At 36.4% G+C, this 15,750-nt stretch overlaps 2 protein-coding genes and 1 pseudogene across 3 annotated transcripts; 1 reads left to right on the top strand and 2 right to left on the bottom strand.

Moving 5' to 3' along the window:
* Window positions 212–6,958, top strand: LOC105159966 (annotated as a pseudogene).
* LOC110011763 (WUSCHEL-related homeobox 3-like) lies at window positions 7,876–10,810 on the bottom strand. The gene is made up of 4 exons (XM_020692952.1): window positions 9,755–10,810; window positions 9,328–9,654; window positions 9,175–9,251; window positions 7,876–8,444 (listed from the first exon to the last, which is right to left on the bottom strand). Exons 1-4 carry the CDS (start codon window positions 9,993–9,995, stop codon window positions 8,031–8,033), a joined length of 1,059 nt encoding a protein of 352 aa, XP_020548611.1. The 5' UTR covers window positions 9,996–10,810; the 3' UTR covers window positions 7,876–8,030.
* On the bottom strand, window positions 11,610–15,225 carry LOC105159950. 2 transcript variants are annotated; one of them, XM_011077193.2, is made up of 7 exons: window positions 14,973–15,225; window positions 13,794–14,097; window positions 13,604–13,659; window positions 13,357–13,435; window positions 13,128–13,266; window positions 12,411–12,524; window positions 11,610–12,223 (listed from the first exon to the last, which is right to left on the bottom strand). In XM_011077193.2, exons 2-7 carry the CDS (start codon window positions 13,961–13,963, stop codon window positions 12,032–12,034), a joined length of 750 nt encoding a protein of 249 aa, XP_011075495.1. In that variant the 5' UTR covers window positions 13,964–14,097; window positions 14,973–15,225; the 3' UTR covers window positions 11,610–12,031. The 2 variants fall into 2 exon arrangements, with proteins under 2 accessions (XP_011075495.1, XP_020547739.1); XM_020692080.1 differs by having other exon boundaries at window positions 13,794–14,043.

Here is a 15,750-nt window from a genome sequence, read left to right as displayed (position 1 = left end):
ATTATTATGATGGTGGTGGTGTTGTTTTAATCTTTCTAATCTAAACTTGTTCGTATTAACCTTTTCACATTTTCCTCCTCATTTCCCATATTTAAATTTTGGCAACAATTTGTTTGTTGTTCATATCGGATTGAATTGATTTGATCTGATATTATTATTATACATTGAAACTGAAAACGAGTCCTCTTTAGAACTGTCAATATCAATTCCCCAGCAGGCAGCAGTAGTTGTAGACTGTACTGTACTCCCAAACACGCCCTAATCCCCCACTTCCCTTCCATTCCAATTCATCATCCCTCACTTCTCACTCTCACTCTCACTCTTCCCTTTTGCACGTGCGCCCCTCTCTCACGTCACGTGTCCCCACCCTCGCTATCTCTTCTCCCCTCTCCCCTGAGTCCCCTCCCCCCTTTTTATCTATTCATCACGATTTGTATCTTTTCGCGTAAAATTCGTCCTCCCTATTGTTACTATCATGTGAAGAAACACAGCGATGCAAGCGTACAATAGGCTCCCAAGCAGCGGAAGTAACAGTCCAAGATCCCCGCCGTCAACGCCCTTCCAAACCCGCTCGCTCCCCACCTAATTCCCTCGCCCAGCGCCTCGCTTGGACCCTACTCTCCCTACTCCTCAAGCGCCAGGGCCTTTTTCTCTTCGCTCCCCTACTCTACATTTCCGTCATGTTGTTTTACATGGGAACGGTGTCGTTTGATGTTGTTCCCGTTATTAAGCATAGGCCTACCCCCGGTTCCGTTTACCGCAGCCCTCAGCTCTACGCCAAGGTCCGCCGCGAAATGGAATCTGATAATTCCTACGGTGATACGGTTAGTACCCCAACTACTAAAATTCTCTTCCTCACACTTTTTTAGTTTTTTTCCTGCAACTTACAATCCTCTCCTGCTTACTCAAGGTGATTTTAAGCTGTAACTCACTTTGATTATTTATTTATTTGTATTCCTTCTCTTTCCTGGTATTGGAGTGATTGTCTCCCAATTTTCAATTATGTGTAAAAATGAAACCTTGCAACTCTATGGATCTCGTTTTATTGTACCTTCCAAGTATTTCAGATAAATTAAGGGCATCACTATGCTGGGAATCTGACTGAATGCAGTATAGCTTTAGTTAGGCGTTGTTAGGATCTCTGGTTTGGTCAGCTCTCTGCTACTAATATATTGTTGGATTTCATTCACTATTTATACTTTATTCCATTTTCTGGGAGTCCTACTTATCTCTGTTGAAATATATGTTTATGCATTGATATCTGTGTTCAAGAATCCCAAATAGAATGCTTGCTTTCTCATTTAACATGGTAAAAGTCTGCAATCAAGTTTGGATCGATTTCAAGGGCCTTGAGAATTAAGGATTTATAAAATGAAAGAATGGATTTCTTATGTTGAATATGCAAGAATGAAGAGAAAGTACTTAATTTGCATAAATATGAGGTTTAAAATGGTGAGTCTGCGAGATATGATTATACGAAATGCAACTGGACACTTGACCAATAACAATATTTGTTTTTAATTTTTCTGGCCCTAATCCAGTCTAACAACCCCAATTGATTGTGGCTTAAGTCGATTACTTAATATACTATTCATCCATGACACCGTATAAAGTATAATCAAGATATGCTGATCATTGTTAGGCCAAATCATTTTCTATGTCTTGAAAAAATTAAGTCTGGCAGAGTCGTTTTTCTGTTTATAAGTTGCTAGATGGAGTTTATGTGGGTGTGCCTATTGAATAAGTCATATGTGAAAATTAGCATAGCATTATCAACAACAAGCATAATTCTTTTCAAAATAACAACTTAACCTTTCATATTAATATGTATCTGTTTCTGTTAATCATCAGTTTGTTGCTATTAATATAAGTTATCTTGAACTTCTGTACAGATATCAACTATATGGAAACACTCTTATAAAGGCCGAGAATGGAGACCATGCATCAACAAGTCCTTGCAAGGTACAGATTTTCTTAGAGTTTCTTTGTTTTCTTCAGGATTGCTGTCTTCAATGCATCATTGATCTTCTTAGGCTTCATAATTCAAACGATAAAACTTAGTTCTATATTTTCATAGGAAGAGGGGCTGGCAAATGTAATAAGACAATTGTAGGCTAGACGTTTGCCCGAATTATATTGTTCTAGACGTACGTGAGTCAAGTGGATATATTCCGGATATCATGCTCTTTTGTCTGTCATTGTATTCTTCATTTTGCTGTTACTTCAAACAAGCTTCAGAAATTATAAAACATACTTTATCATTGTAGGTCTACCTGAGTCAAATGGATATATATTTATTGAGGCCAACGGTGGTCTGAATCAGCAGAGAACATCGGTACATATTATGTGTTACCATTGTCTATTTCTTATGATTTAATAACTTCGTATTAGTTTGTGTGATTGGCAACATGTGCTCTCTCACTGGTTTTGGTGTTTCCAGATATGCAATGCTGTGGCTGTGGCAGGCTACCTTAATGCAACTCTTGTAATTCCAAACTTCCACTTCCACAGCATCTGGAGAGATAGAAGGTGGGTCACATGATTGTTGCTGCCAAGCGGTGCATTAATTGACCGAAAATATATAGCAAGGATCATGCTTACTGGAACAAATATGAAAAATTTATGCGTACAGCTGTGAGAAATGTTCTGATTGTAAATGATTGATGGCAAGGGAAAAATATGCATTATTTTGAGGTGAAAGCCTATTGGCTGCCTGCTCCACAGTCTGTCTGTGGGTCAAGTTATGATTTGGTTAATTGGCTTCTTTAGTCGATATTAACAAAAAATGCAATTGGTATTCACCTTGAGGTGTCTTCAATCTTCTTTCCTCTTTTGTCATCATGGCAATGAATTGGTTTGGATTTTTCCCTTTTAATTAAATAAATAATCATTGCAGAATTTAACTTGTGATGTGACATCCTTTCATTAAAAAGAGTAGAAATGACTGATACTGGTTTTTGACATGCAGCAAGTTTGGAGACATATATGATGAAGGATTTTTCATCAAATCCCTGCAAAATGATGTTCGGATAGTTAAAACTGTTCCAGGGTACATAATGGAACGATTTGACTATAACTTGAGCAACGTCTACAACTTCAGGATAAAGGCATGGTCATCAATCCAATTCTATAGGGATACAGTTCTTCCGAAGCTGCTTGAGGAAAAGTAGGTTCGAAAGGTTTTCTGGTTTACATTTCTCTAACCTTTTTTAATCACTGCAATGGTTAATCAGCCTGTGCAATGCATTGGAGATTTCCGATAATACAATTCATTGGACTTATCCTGCAAGTCACCTAGATGATTATTTGCTTGCTCAGGGAAAACATTTGACTTGTATACCCACTTTTCATAGTTGCAAGTTATACAATGTATATTTTAATTGATATCTTGTAGCAAAAATTACTACAAATAAGTCGTTCTTTTTCCTTTTCCCTTTGTTCTATTGTCGGATCTTTTTGCACGTCCATTTGAGTTTTTCCTTTTTTTTGACTAACATGGTGCATAATTTATATTTTAGATCCTTCTAGTTCTATGCTATTCGTGATGTTCCAATGGCGATGTGCACAATATGACTATTGTATAAAAGAATTTACCAAAGTGGTGGATTGATGTTTATCCTGGAGTGCCTGTGTTCACTTTGGTCATTGCCTTGAATACATTAAGACCAATTAATATTGCATTTTGTTTTGAATTTATCACCCTTTATTGCTTATAGGCCAGATATCACCATTCTGCGTGATATTTTTTCTGTTATGATTCTTCTCGTTATCGATTCCTGAGCATCTTTTTTACTTATTTCTTCAGTTTCAAGCTTTCACCTTTTTGTAATTTGCTAACTCAGGGTGATAGAGATTGCACCCTTTGCAAATCGCTGATGTAAAGGAATTTAACATAGTGGTGGATTGGTACTTGAGTGCCTGTGTTTGCTTATGTCATTGCCTTCAATTTCATTGCCATCCTAATTTTGCATTTTGTTTTGAATTTCTTCGCCCTTTATTGCTCATAGACCAGATATCTCTGTTTTGTATAATATTTTTTTCTGTTGCTACAATTCTTTTTATTATTGATTCCTGAGAATTTCATTTACTTGTTTCTTCAGTTTCATGTTTTTACTGTTATGTAATTTGCTAACTCAGGATTATAAGGATTGCACCATTTGCAAATCGACTGTCATTTGATGCTCCTCCAGCTGTACAACGGCTTAGATGCTTGGCAAATTATCAAGCTCTAAGGTTCTCGAATCCCATATTATCTCTTGGTGAAACTTTGGTGGCAAGAATGAAAGAACGCAGTGCAAACAATAGTGGCAAATATATATCTGTGCATCTTCGCTTTGAGGAGGTTAATCTGGACCAATATGAATTTGATTGTATCTGTACTCTTTCAAAAATTCAAGAATTAACTATGTTCTTCTATAGGATATGGTAGCTTTCTCTTGTTGTGTATATGATGGTGGCGAGCAAGAAAAGACAGACATGGATGCTGCCAGAGAAAGAGGTTGGAGAGGAAAATTTACTAAACCAGGTCGTATCATACTTCCGGGAGAAATCAGATTAAATGGAAGTTGTCCCTTAACACCTTTAGAGGTACTTTTAATTAGCATTGTCTTCAGTTTCCTTCCCATTCCATTCCACCCCTGCGAGTTTGTTGTTTAGAAAGGCAGAATTGCACGTCCCAGTTTTGACTGAAATGAGAAAAATGTGCATATTGACTGTAAATATGATGTTGGGTGGACTGGCATGAATGGTCAACTTGAGGAAGATATTATAGGAGTAAGCTGATTCCAATGAGGCATATGCATTAAGTATGATTCTGACATTTTCTTCTCTTTGATTAGCCTAAGGTTTTGATGTTTTGTTGGTTTCCTCTTTCAAAGATGCTATAGAATTCATGTATTAGGTAAAAATGCCCGAAATCATTTTGAAATATGGGGGGAATAAATGGGCTAGGGTCTTCTTGGTTCCTTTTTGGTTGACTTCCGGACGTCCTTTTCTGAGTGGCATGCTATTTCATACTTTTATCAAGTTTATGTTGTAACTTTATTGAACTTTTTCAAGGTAGGTTTCAAAATATAATGTGGTTCTTTTGCTAATATTTTTTTAGTTATTTGTTTGGTTACTTAAGCTTGTTTCTCAGTACAAGCTAGTGTGCTGAGGTACTTTGAACGGAGAATAAGCAGGTGTTTGGTTGCACATAACCAGAAGTTTGAGTTTAGCCATTGCGACTGAAATACAATTTGCACTGGGTTTGGGTTAGTAAGAGTAGTTAAGCAGGTTCATGACTTGAAGGAGGTCTTACATGACCTACAAAAATCTGTCCAGATGATGTTGCTGAATATCTATCACAAAGACTATCTTATGTGAAATCAGTTTCCTCTGGTGTTATGTTAATCACAATATCTTATGTCGAGTGAGGACGTATAGAGGTGGTGGACATGGGTGCATTTGCGAGCCATGGCTGTGTGTGAAAATTGCATGATTCCAATGTATAACTATTCTACATAGATATAACTGCTCTTTCAGGAAGTGAATTTTTTTTATATATGATTATCCACTCCCCTAATCCCATTCTGGTTTTCTTTGTTGCTTTCTTTAAATAGTACAACTATGTTGATAGCTGGTTTGTGATTTACAAGAATGTTAATTCACAATATTGATCTTCCCATGATTGATCTACATCCTTTTGTTGAGACCTGATATTCATGTTTTATCTCTATATTTGATTCACCTTGATCTTCTTGGAATTACGTTACATCTCTGAATAACGAGGATTTTCTCTGCATAATTTTGAATAACTCATAACCCTTATGTTATGTGGATCAGGTAGGTCTGATGCTGAGGGGGATGGGCTTTAGCAAAAGTACTTCTATCTATTTGGCATCTGGAAAGATATATGACTCTGAGAGGCATATGGCTCCTCTTCTCGAAATGTTTCCGTTATTGCAAACAAAAGAGACGTTGGCATCTGCTGAGGAACTAGCTCCATTTCAGGTCTTAATCAAGAGCTATCTTTTATCTATGCAATTAGCTTTCATGGTCTCAACCTATAATGTGTTTTGACTTGAGTTATTTAATTTCAGAATTACTCATCCAGAATGGCTGCTATAGACTACACTGTTTGTCTTCACAGTGAAGTGTTTGTAACAACTCAAGGTGGAAACTTTCCACATTTTCTTTTGGGGCACAGAAGATATTTGTATGGTGGACACTCCAGGACAATTAAGCCTGACAAGCGGAAGTTGGCTTTAATATTTGACAATCCAAGTATTGGGTAATGAATTTTATTGGGAAATCTACTTCACAAATTCTCTGTACTGGTGGAGTGATATTGCAAGTTCATTAATTTTATGCATTTGGTTGGTTCTATCTCTCAGGTGGAAAGGCTTCAAGAAGCAGATGCTAAGTATGCGAGCACATAGCGCTTCAAAAGGTCTTCAACTGAAGAGACCTAATGACTCGATATATTCGTTTCCTTGTCCAGATTGCATGTGCAAAGCAAATAAAACTGAAGATTCAAGATCATCATCTGTGACGTGATTGTTCAAGTGCAACCAGCGAGTTGGTTTTGTTTCTATTATTTGTCTGCTCGTGGCATCTAACCCCAAATCTTGATTGTGATTCTTTCATTTTTTTCCTTTCCTCTGGAGAGAAGGCATTTTTGGAGTGGCAATGTTGATTTGTTGGAAGAATGATTCTTTGCCTGGTACAAGGGGTAGTTGTCGATTAACCACAATGCCGGAAGAGGACTCAATGTTTACTGGAGAGGCGTTAATTATACATGAATTCTTTGTGTGAGGGACTGTATCTAAGTTGTGGATAGACTAAGGAAGAGGGATTTGGACGTGATGTGTCCATGTTTGTACTGTACATTAGTTGTTTCAGCTGTATAATATGGTAGAAAACAGGATGGATGTTATATATCAAGCGAAAATTCTATATTTGGGTTCCATTAGTTCCATATTCTGGCTTTTATATATTTATTTATTTTCTGTATTTGTGGTTTTCAATCCACTCTTAATTCCTACTATTCCGATTACATGCCTTTGGTGTTATTTAAATGACGTGCTCTGTTTCCATTTGATGAATGCAATTTTTTCTTTACTTTAATTATAGAGTTGTAGAAGTTTCAACAAATGATAGAAAAGGGTTAAGAAATTTTCAAAGCTCTGACAAATAATATGAAAGGGTTAAACATTTCAGGTTCTACGCACTCATTTAACAATAACCTCAATATTGTTGTTACCATTTTAAAGATTTGGCAACAATGCAGAAGCTTACTTATGAACAATGGAAAACCAGAACCAGCAGGCGTCCCGAGAAATGGTAAGGAAGTACATTGATTAAGATAGATGCTTGCTCGAATTTAATGTTGAGGAAGTGGATTGATTGAGATACATGCTAGCTGGAATTGAATGTTTTGGAAGTAGCTGGATTATTTGAAATGCGTGAGAGCAGACTTGAATATCAAATGGTCTCATGCAAAAAGAGGTAATGGGATTTAATTTGTTGCGGAAAACCCAAAGCAGCAGCTATGCGAGAAATGGACTAATCTGTTGACTTGTTCACTGACTGTGTGCTGTGGTTCGTTTTGTCTAGCTGGGACAAGGCAACCCAGAGCGGCAGACACAGACAGACGACAGACTGCCAGCTGCCACCCTCTTATGTCCTGAGGCTACTGCTTCTGCTTAGTAGCTATTGCTCTTCTCCTTTAGATTCTGTCTAGATTTCGTGGTTGGTCCCTTGGCATCAACCTATGCATCCTAAGTGGTGTTCTTTTTTTATAATTATTCCAAGAGGATTAGCAGTTCAATTGATCATATGTAGTAACCATGATATACTTCACATGGATTTTCATATATTTGAGATTAATGAAATATATATTGAAGACATTAATTAAGCAATACATGATGCAGATAGATACAAATTAACACGAATGTAACTGAAGTAAAGAAAGTCACAGAGTAAAGTACATCTTCAATTTGCTACAAACTAGCACTTTAATTACTTGGATGAAGAGAGGAAAGAAGGCTTCAATTTTTTGTTGGAAGAAACTCAATAAACTCATTAGGTCTTAATTTGGTTTCTGTGGTTGAGACATCATGAATCTCTGGCTCATGAAGATCATTGCTCCTCCCAGTCCCAATGGGAAACAGCTCAAGAGTTTGATCATTTTCTTTTATCTCATTCCTAACAATATAATTGTGATGATCAAGATCCTTGGGGGGCAGTAATAAGCTGAGGTTTAGTGCAGTAATTAAGGGCTTTGTCTTTTCTTGATCTGCAGTAGTAATTGGTTGGACAGAGAAGCAAGAAGATAAGTCCAATCGGCAGGAGGTTTGAATTTTGTGTGGTGTTGTGGTCTTCTGCTGTAATTCCTTGTGTGTCCACCCATCTTTATTACAATATTCTGCTATCACTGATCCGTGCATTGATACTGCAGAATCCTGAGCATTATAACAATTAATAAAAAAGCTGAGTGAATTTTGCACTTCTCCCAACACATTCTAAATTAACTTATCATAGCAACACCCCCAACAGAAAGTATAGAATGCAGCCTTTTGGCCTCAATTCTTTTTCCATCATACAAACCTTTTCCTTTACTTTTTCTCTTTGCCTTCCAACTTTTTGACCTTCATACCATATTATTGCCCCATAATTTTTGCCTCTGCTTTTGTCTTGTAAAGTATCAATTAAGTCGGATGTTGAGTTTTGTGCAAAGATACTACTAATTAAGTACATGTTTGTATTCATTCTCAAACTCAAATTCTTATTTTCTATTATTAATTTGAAAATATATATTTTATCACTTGTCAACAAAAATAACACTCGCCTTTATCATATCCACAATTCAATAAAAATATGGAGGACCCCCAATTAATGTTCTAAACATATTATAAATTCTAATTCAATTTGTAACCGGAAAATATATAAATTAATTTTTTTTAATACATTAATCTAAATACATTTGCATTCCAAGAGGAAAATCGTGTGGAAGTACGTTCAACTTTGTAAATATACATCGTCTAGAAAATGATGAATTTTTTAGAATAGAAGTTGGGGGAAAAAAAGAAACAGAAAGCAAAAGGAGTGTAATTAGCATGCAAGAGATCTAGCTATCAGATATATTAAGTACTAATTAGGTAAATACAGGAAAAAACGTATAGATATGTATACCTCGGAATGTGTGGTGCAGTTTGAAGGGTTAGGCAACTTCTTATGATGTTCAATATCAAAATATCTCCGCCTCAATTCTGCAAAACACGAACGTTTTAGTTTATGTAAATTATACATTAAAAATGTGAGTGGTGATTGAAATTATATGATTACCTGGAGGTGCAGATGCAAGTGTTTGATGGTGAATCTTATTTGCAGGTAGAGGTATGAGCTGAAGCTGACGACGTTTTTTCTGCCTCTCCCTAGCTTTGTGGTTCTGAAACCAGTAAAACACATTCTTGCCTTCGATTTTACCAAACCTCCTCAGTTTTGCTGCAATCTGCTGGATTTGATCGGCAGATGGAGTTCTGATTCCACGCCTATACATTTCTTCAAGAGCCTGCACTTGCTCTCTGGTAGGGCTCCATCTTCCACTCACCAAAGGCGCCGTCTTAATTATCTCATCATCCCTTTTAACGCAATAATCATTAATCACACAACCTACAAATTAAACATGCATGACTAGCTGGCCAGTATCAGAATCAGCTGAAGGAGTATATATGTACCACTACCTGCAAATTTAGTATTGAAAATTAATTACCTGAGGTATTAATCATGCTTATGGGATAATTCCATGTAAGGATATTATTAGGGTTTCGAATGCAACAAGGGAGAGTTGATGTAATTGTAGAAAATGTGCTACTGCTGCTCTTGGTACTGTTGGAGCTACTAATTGGCCTTGGCATAAGTGGCCGCAGCTTCGGGCCGTCGGTTGACGCCGACGTTGACATCCTCATCAACTCTTTGCCATGCTCATGATTATTACTCTCCATCATCCACATCCCCTCTCTCTGTATGTGTGTGTGAGATAGAGTTGTAAAACGTTAATTGCTAGTAAAATATACTAATAATAAAAGATAGGCGCTAAGTCTGAAGAAGAGAGAACTCATGTACGTATAGGAGGGAGGGGTATTAACATTGAAGGGTATGCATGGCCGGCATTGGTTAATGATGCATGAAAGTGTAGATTTTGGAGGTGTCGAGTAGCTTTTAGAAATCAGTGAAAAAGAATTCTCTAAGGTTAAAGAAATGTAGACAATAAGGTTTCAGAGTTTCAGAGATAAAGACTTGACAAGAAAACAAAGGGAGGGAGAACGGATGGATATATAATTTTCTTGGTTTTACAACAAATTAAAGAAGAGGAGCATGTAATATATATGTATATATATATATATTGTGTACAGGTATAGGTAGGTTGACCCGCATGATCCATTAGCTATGTGTATATACACGCGTACAGTACATGAGTACGCACAACAACAGAATTGAAAGGGGGACAAAGGGCCAGAGAAAGAGAATTGAATAGAGATGAAACAAAGGGAGGCGTGAAATTCTGGGAGAGATGGATACTTTACAGCGACTTGACAATGATGATGAGATTATGACAAGTGTGTCATTACGGTCCTTTTAATGTCTTTATACCATGCACCTATACATTCTTCATATACCACACCGCACTAGGCCCCCCACATGCAACTTAAACATCAACAACCCCCTCTCTTCCTCTTCACAATATTCCAATCTGCCCCCTCTCACACACCCACTCCAAGAGGGCAAAAGACTTTGCCTTCTTTTTCTTGATTAATAATGCTCAAAAGTAAGTAAACCTCTCACTCAATTTCTTATTATCATCATATATTCCTCCAACCTGCAGCTGCTAGAATTTACTTCTTTGTCTCTTCAAGAACGTAGTTTAATTGAGACCTAGCTCTTCATTTATGGCGTTTCGTTTTCATTACTGATCTTTGACTTATTAGTCTACTAGCTAGCTACTTAAGTGTTTAATTTGTGTTGCAGATTGCATCAATATTTACACCATGATTTGACGCATTATTGGAGAAAGTAGGGTGCCTCACATAAATTACATTTCATTGTGCACTCGTGCGAGTGCTACCATGTACATCATTGTTATGACGTCTCTTTATTACTCATCATGTTTATCTCCAACTACTAACTATATACATTAACTCCATCCTTTTCCTCTTATGTTTTTATTATTGAAGAATCATTTCGGCGCTATTATGTCAGATAATATCTGTTCATGCATATCAGCTTATTAGTAGTACTTTTCGCTATCGCATTTATAATGGATGGTTGAAATAATAATTAACTAGACCTCCCCCCCACGTACCTGTTAACTGTTAAGTGTGAAATATGCATCTCATTACAAGTGCATTCAAGCATTCAATCAATACTCCTACCCACAGGTACAACCAGAAACTGACGCTATAGGTTACATTACACCCGTGCCTGCTTGCCAGAATTCACATACAATTAGTATTACTGATCTCATCAGTACCCTCAATAATGCATTCGATAATAGAGAAATGGTTTGACTGATGAGTTCAAAACGATTGTTACTGTACTGGAAGGATCTAAATACACCCAGCTCTTAATTATGTGCAAACAGTTTATAAGACTATATTCACGACTAAGAGAAGAGTTACAATCTGAACCATTAATTAATTAAGAAGATAGGAATTAGTATCATTACATGAATGGCAGCTAAGTCCAGCTACTTAGCTGATACTCTTCCCCTTCCAAAAAATGATTATTTTCAATTAAAGGCAACGCCAGATTGCCATTTCTGCAAGTTTAGAAAAATCCAAATGTACTACTTACCTGAACTATATGCTAATATAGCATTACACATTGCAAATCCCTTTCTAGATAGCTGTAGAACCAGCTGGAATGCCAGATGCTGTTTTGATGTGGCATATCCTCTAATTGTCATACCTATAAATTGCAAACTTGGAAAATGCATGTGGGAAATGTAGGTGTTTTCGGCAAATTGGTGAGGATGATTTGGAGTGTCTAACTACTCGAGGAGCTTGTTGAGAGTGCTTACTCCAACAGCGGCAGCAAGGTGCCAACCAGCATGGAGAAATGGAGTTTGAGGGAGCAGGTCATCAGCAACGAAAAGTGCTCCACCTAACAATGATGACATTTTATGCACATTATGGGCCATCCTCAGCTCTGGATCTTGAAATGCTCTCTTTGCAAATGCAACCTGATTGTGTAAAGAGAGAATTCAAGTTAAAAGAGCTTGTTTGCTCTGGACCCGAAAAGGTAGAAATAACACTTGAGAGACCAGCATGATTTAAAAAATTCCCAGCTTATTATAAAGAATTTTTCATTTTCTTCTAAATTCACAAGGTAAGTTTTGGGGCCTAAATGATTAGAGATGGCAATGCTACCTCCATCATTCCGGTGTGAACTGCTGAAACCATTACTGGCTGTATCGGTAGAAAGAACGCAGATGCTGCCATCAGCAATTTTGGGTTCTCATTCCTAAGCGCTCTTGAGAGGCACTGAAAAGGAATTAACTTGTCAAAAGTCTGCCAACAGAAGCAAAAAGTTCCATACTCTGGAAACTATCAAATGTGAAGAAGATATATTTTACAAAGACACACTAATACATAGTTCTTGATCTCTCCTCTTGATATGATAGAGATAAAAAGAAATAATCAGTGAGCCCTTTGCACATGACACAACCCAATTTCAAGCAGATAAGCATCCAAAATGATAATAATATAAGAAGCAGCTTATTCATCTTACAAGTGAATAAGACAACTGAATGGTTATTTATATTACAAGTCATGACCTAAACGCATGCATGCTTCACATTCGAATTGACATGACTCCAAACCAGAAACCTTTGGTGGGCAAGTCCGAAAAACTTTTTGTTTAGTGAAATCTTGCTCAATCATACTAAAATTAAAGCAATAATATAGATAACAACCATAAAATAAATTCAATTTTCTGAGTATTCCATTCTTGAAAATTTGCCATGTCAAGCAATTGAGATATAGTACAAGAGTGATGTTTCGAAACTAATTTTCTGGAAGTCCATTCTACAAAACTATTAATAGGGAAGCCCATAATACATAGAATGCCTAAATTATTTGACTCACCACCGTAGTTGTGGCTATCATAGTGTAGTCAGCCCATCTAAGGTACTTCCTCAATTTCCCCCTTGAAGCATGGTAAAAACTTGATGCAATTCCTACTCCAATTAACGAATTGGCGTAGATTTTACAATTAAGATTTTTCCTGCATCAGAACCAAAGTATAAGATATAAAAGTAAGAGAACACACAGCTTTTCACTTGTAGGCAGCTTAGACGAGAGGTATAATTATCACCTTGGGGCCTGGAGTCCAAGGGCAATAAAAGGGAGTGAAGTAAGCACATTGGCAACTGTTTCAGCAATGTTTTTATCACCTGAGAGGAGCAACTTATTTATTATGGCAGAAACAAGAAAAATAACAATAAAAAAAAAAAAAAAAAAAACAGAAGAAAAAAAAAAAAAAAAAAAAAAAAAAAAAAAAAAAAAAAAAACAGAAGACAGATACTTTATTAAGACCAAGGATAACTTAAAGTCTGCAGTACCAGTACGACAGCAATGGATGGGCCTCAAACAAGCAGGTCTTTGATGCCAAACTTTCCTGATCAGCAGGATATATATATATTACAGTTAGCGAAGTGCTCCATGATAAAACTAACAATAACTACCCTTGAAAAGGTTTTGCATTATATGGTTAAGAGAAGTTTAAAATCAAATGCTAAGCAACAAACTCACTGCACTATTAGCCGTTGTTTGCTCCCTGTATTGGAGGGTCCATAGGCCGACTCATTAAAGTCCGCATGTTGTTTTATCTCTTGGAATGAAAATGGCGAGTGAGAAACCACATGCATGCCATGTACTCCATTTAAGGCGTTACTAGGCTTCAATGAACTCTCGGGAGTCATATGTTATTTGGCAAACAGTCAGTCGAATTGGACTAACTGCAGAAATAACATATATACAGGACACAGGAAGGGAAGAAGGGCTGCACAGTTGTAGAGTCACGGATTAATTGCAATCCGAAGTTTTTCTACCAAATCTGGACTTGCAAACAAGTGAAAAACACTAGTAATCAGAGTCATCAACCAAGTCTTCATACAACATCTGACACAGTGATAGAGATACATAGACAACCATTTCCAGACTAGGATAGTCCCTCCTACACAATAAAGGCGCATTATTTACAGAGGCTGCCTAATCAAAATTTGAATTTTCTCAACAGTAGTCCCACTATTTTGCTCGTACGCAGTCGCAGAGAATCTGACTTGGGTCTGTCCATGTTATACTTTTGAGGTAAAATATAGGATTTGTCTTTAAAAATTATCTTTACAAAAAATTTCCAGATTGGGTTGAATCGTGAAGAATTTGCTTTTCCAGATTGGGTAAAAAATCATATTCTTGGACCGGCGATTATAGTTTCCAGCTGGATTCATGAATAATCAATCAGAAAATCCAAATGGAATTTTTTTTTTCCCATTTCTGGTGTTGGAGTCTGCAGCTGAAGTAGTGGAACAAGTTTAACAACCAAACTTCAACAGCAGAACCACCATTAAGTATGAGGAACAAGACAAGCAAGGTGGCAATTTACATAATAGAAGTCGGAGGACAACTGTGAGTGATCATGCCCATTCAAATGACAACTCAAACGCTGCCAATTGCCATACCTAGCTACAAAGTTCATACAAGACGAGACGCATTGGACTTAAATAAGTGCAATAATGCATCTAAGATCAGAGCATTTTCCCCCCAAAATAATTAAACTTGCAGAATATATTAGCAATCAAATCAAAAATAAGAAAGAGATTGAAGAAATAACATATAATAATACGAAGAAGAATATATAAAAAGGATGAATGTTCAGTTTATGACATCTGAGGGAGGGAGAGAAAGAGAGAGAGAGAGAGAAGATATTACCTGAGAAAATGGACTAGTGTGGCGATGCGAAGTTGGAGGAAAGAATGGGAATCTAATAATTAAAATCCATGGTAGTGAAAATTAGGGCAAAATTAAAATAGGGAAAAAGATGCGAATGTGAAATAGAGAATCTTCCTTAGGAATGGTTGAATGTGCGGCATATTCCTCCATGTTCCAACAATTCCAATCCCAACTCCAACCAAAACACGGCCTCTCAAATTTTGTTTTTTCTTGCTTTGATCTCTTTGCTTTCATTTCATTTCGTTAACTCAACATCACTTCAAAGTAATCCTCATTCTCTTCTTTTCTTTTGATGCAGCTGCATTTTCATTTGTCATTTGATTTTTTACATAATTAATTTGTAAGATAAATAAATAATGAAGTGTGAACAATCAGTTTCTTTTAATTTTTTTTTAGATAATTATATAATGACACTAATATCTCGAACAAATTGATGATGTATTATTTAATATCAATACATCAATATAACTAAACACTATAAAATAAATTACAATATAAACTCATATAATGTGAAACAAATACCCATACATTCGGTTATACTCGAATTCATGACCTCAAAGTTGTGAAATTGTTTGTTGAATTTCAACTTTAATCACAAAGCTAAAATATCATTGATATAATGAGTTTGATGGTTGCGATTTTTAGGATGATTCGATCGTTGATAACTAAAAATATAATGCGCACCCATGATAAATAATTTATTTTTTTCAATTGATTATTATGTTTAAATGTGTGTGGACAAACTTTTCTTTTTTAA

Source organism: Sesamum indicum, linkage group LG1 (genome assembly GCF_000512975.1).
Source record: "Sesamum indicum cultivar Zhongzhi No. 13 linkage group LG1, S_indicum_v1.0, whole genome shotgun sequence".
Taxonomy (NCBI): domain Eukaryota; kingdom Viridiplantae; phylum Streptophyta; class Magnoliopsida; order Lamiales; family Pedaliaceae; genus Sesamum; species Sesamum indicum.
The sequence above is the reverse complement of the archived record's forward strand: the minus strand, read 5'-3'. Positions and strand labels throughout refer to the sequence as shown.

Bases quoted from the DNA above. Each gene is read 5' to 3' on its own strand.
- LOC110011763 (XM_020692952.1), bottom strand. From the start codon at position 9,995: ATGTGGATGATGGAGAGTAATAATCATGAGCATGGCAAAGAGTTGATG. The intron at 9,252-9,327 runs GTAATCATATAA...CGTGTTTTGCAG, and splicing joins ACTTGCATCTGCACCTCCAG to AATTGAGGCGGAGATATTTT. The intron at 8,445-9,174 runs GTATACATATCT...TATAATGCTCAG, and splicing joins ACTGCACCACACATTCCGAG to GATTCTGCAGTATCAATGCA.
- LOC105159950 (XM_011077193.2), bottom strand. From the start codon at position 13,963: ATGACTCCCGAGAGTTCATTGAAGCCTAGTAACGCCTTAAATGGAGTA. The intron at 13,660-13,793 runs GTGAGTTTGTTG...CCTGCTGATCAG, and splicing joins AAACAACGGCTAATAGTGCA to GAAAGTTTGGCATCAAAGAC. The intron at 12,525-13,127 runs GTGAGTCAAATA...ATTCCTTTTCAG, and splicing joins TGATAGCCACAACTACGGTG to TGCCTCTCAAGAGCGCTTAG.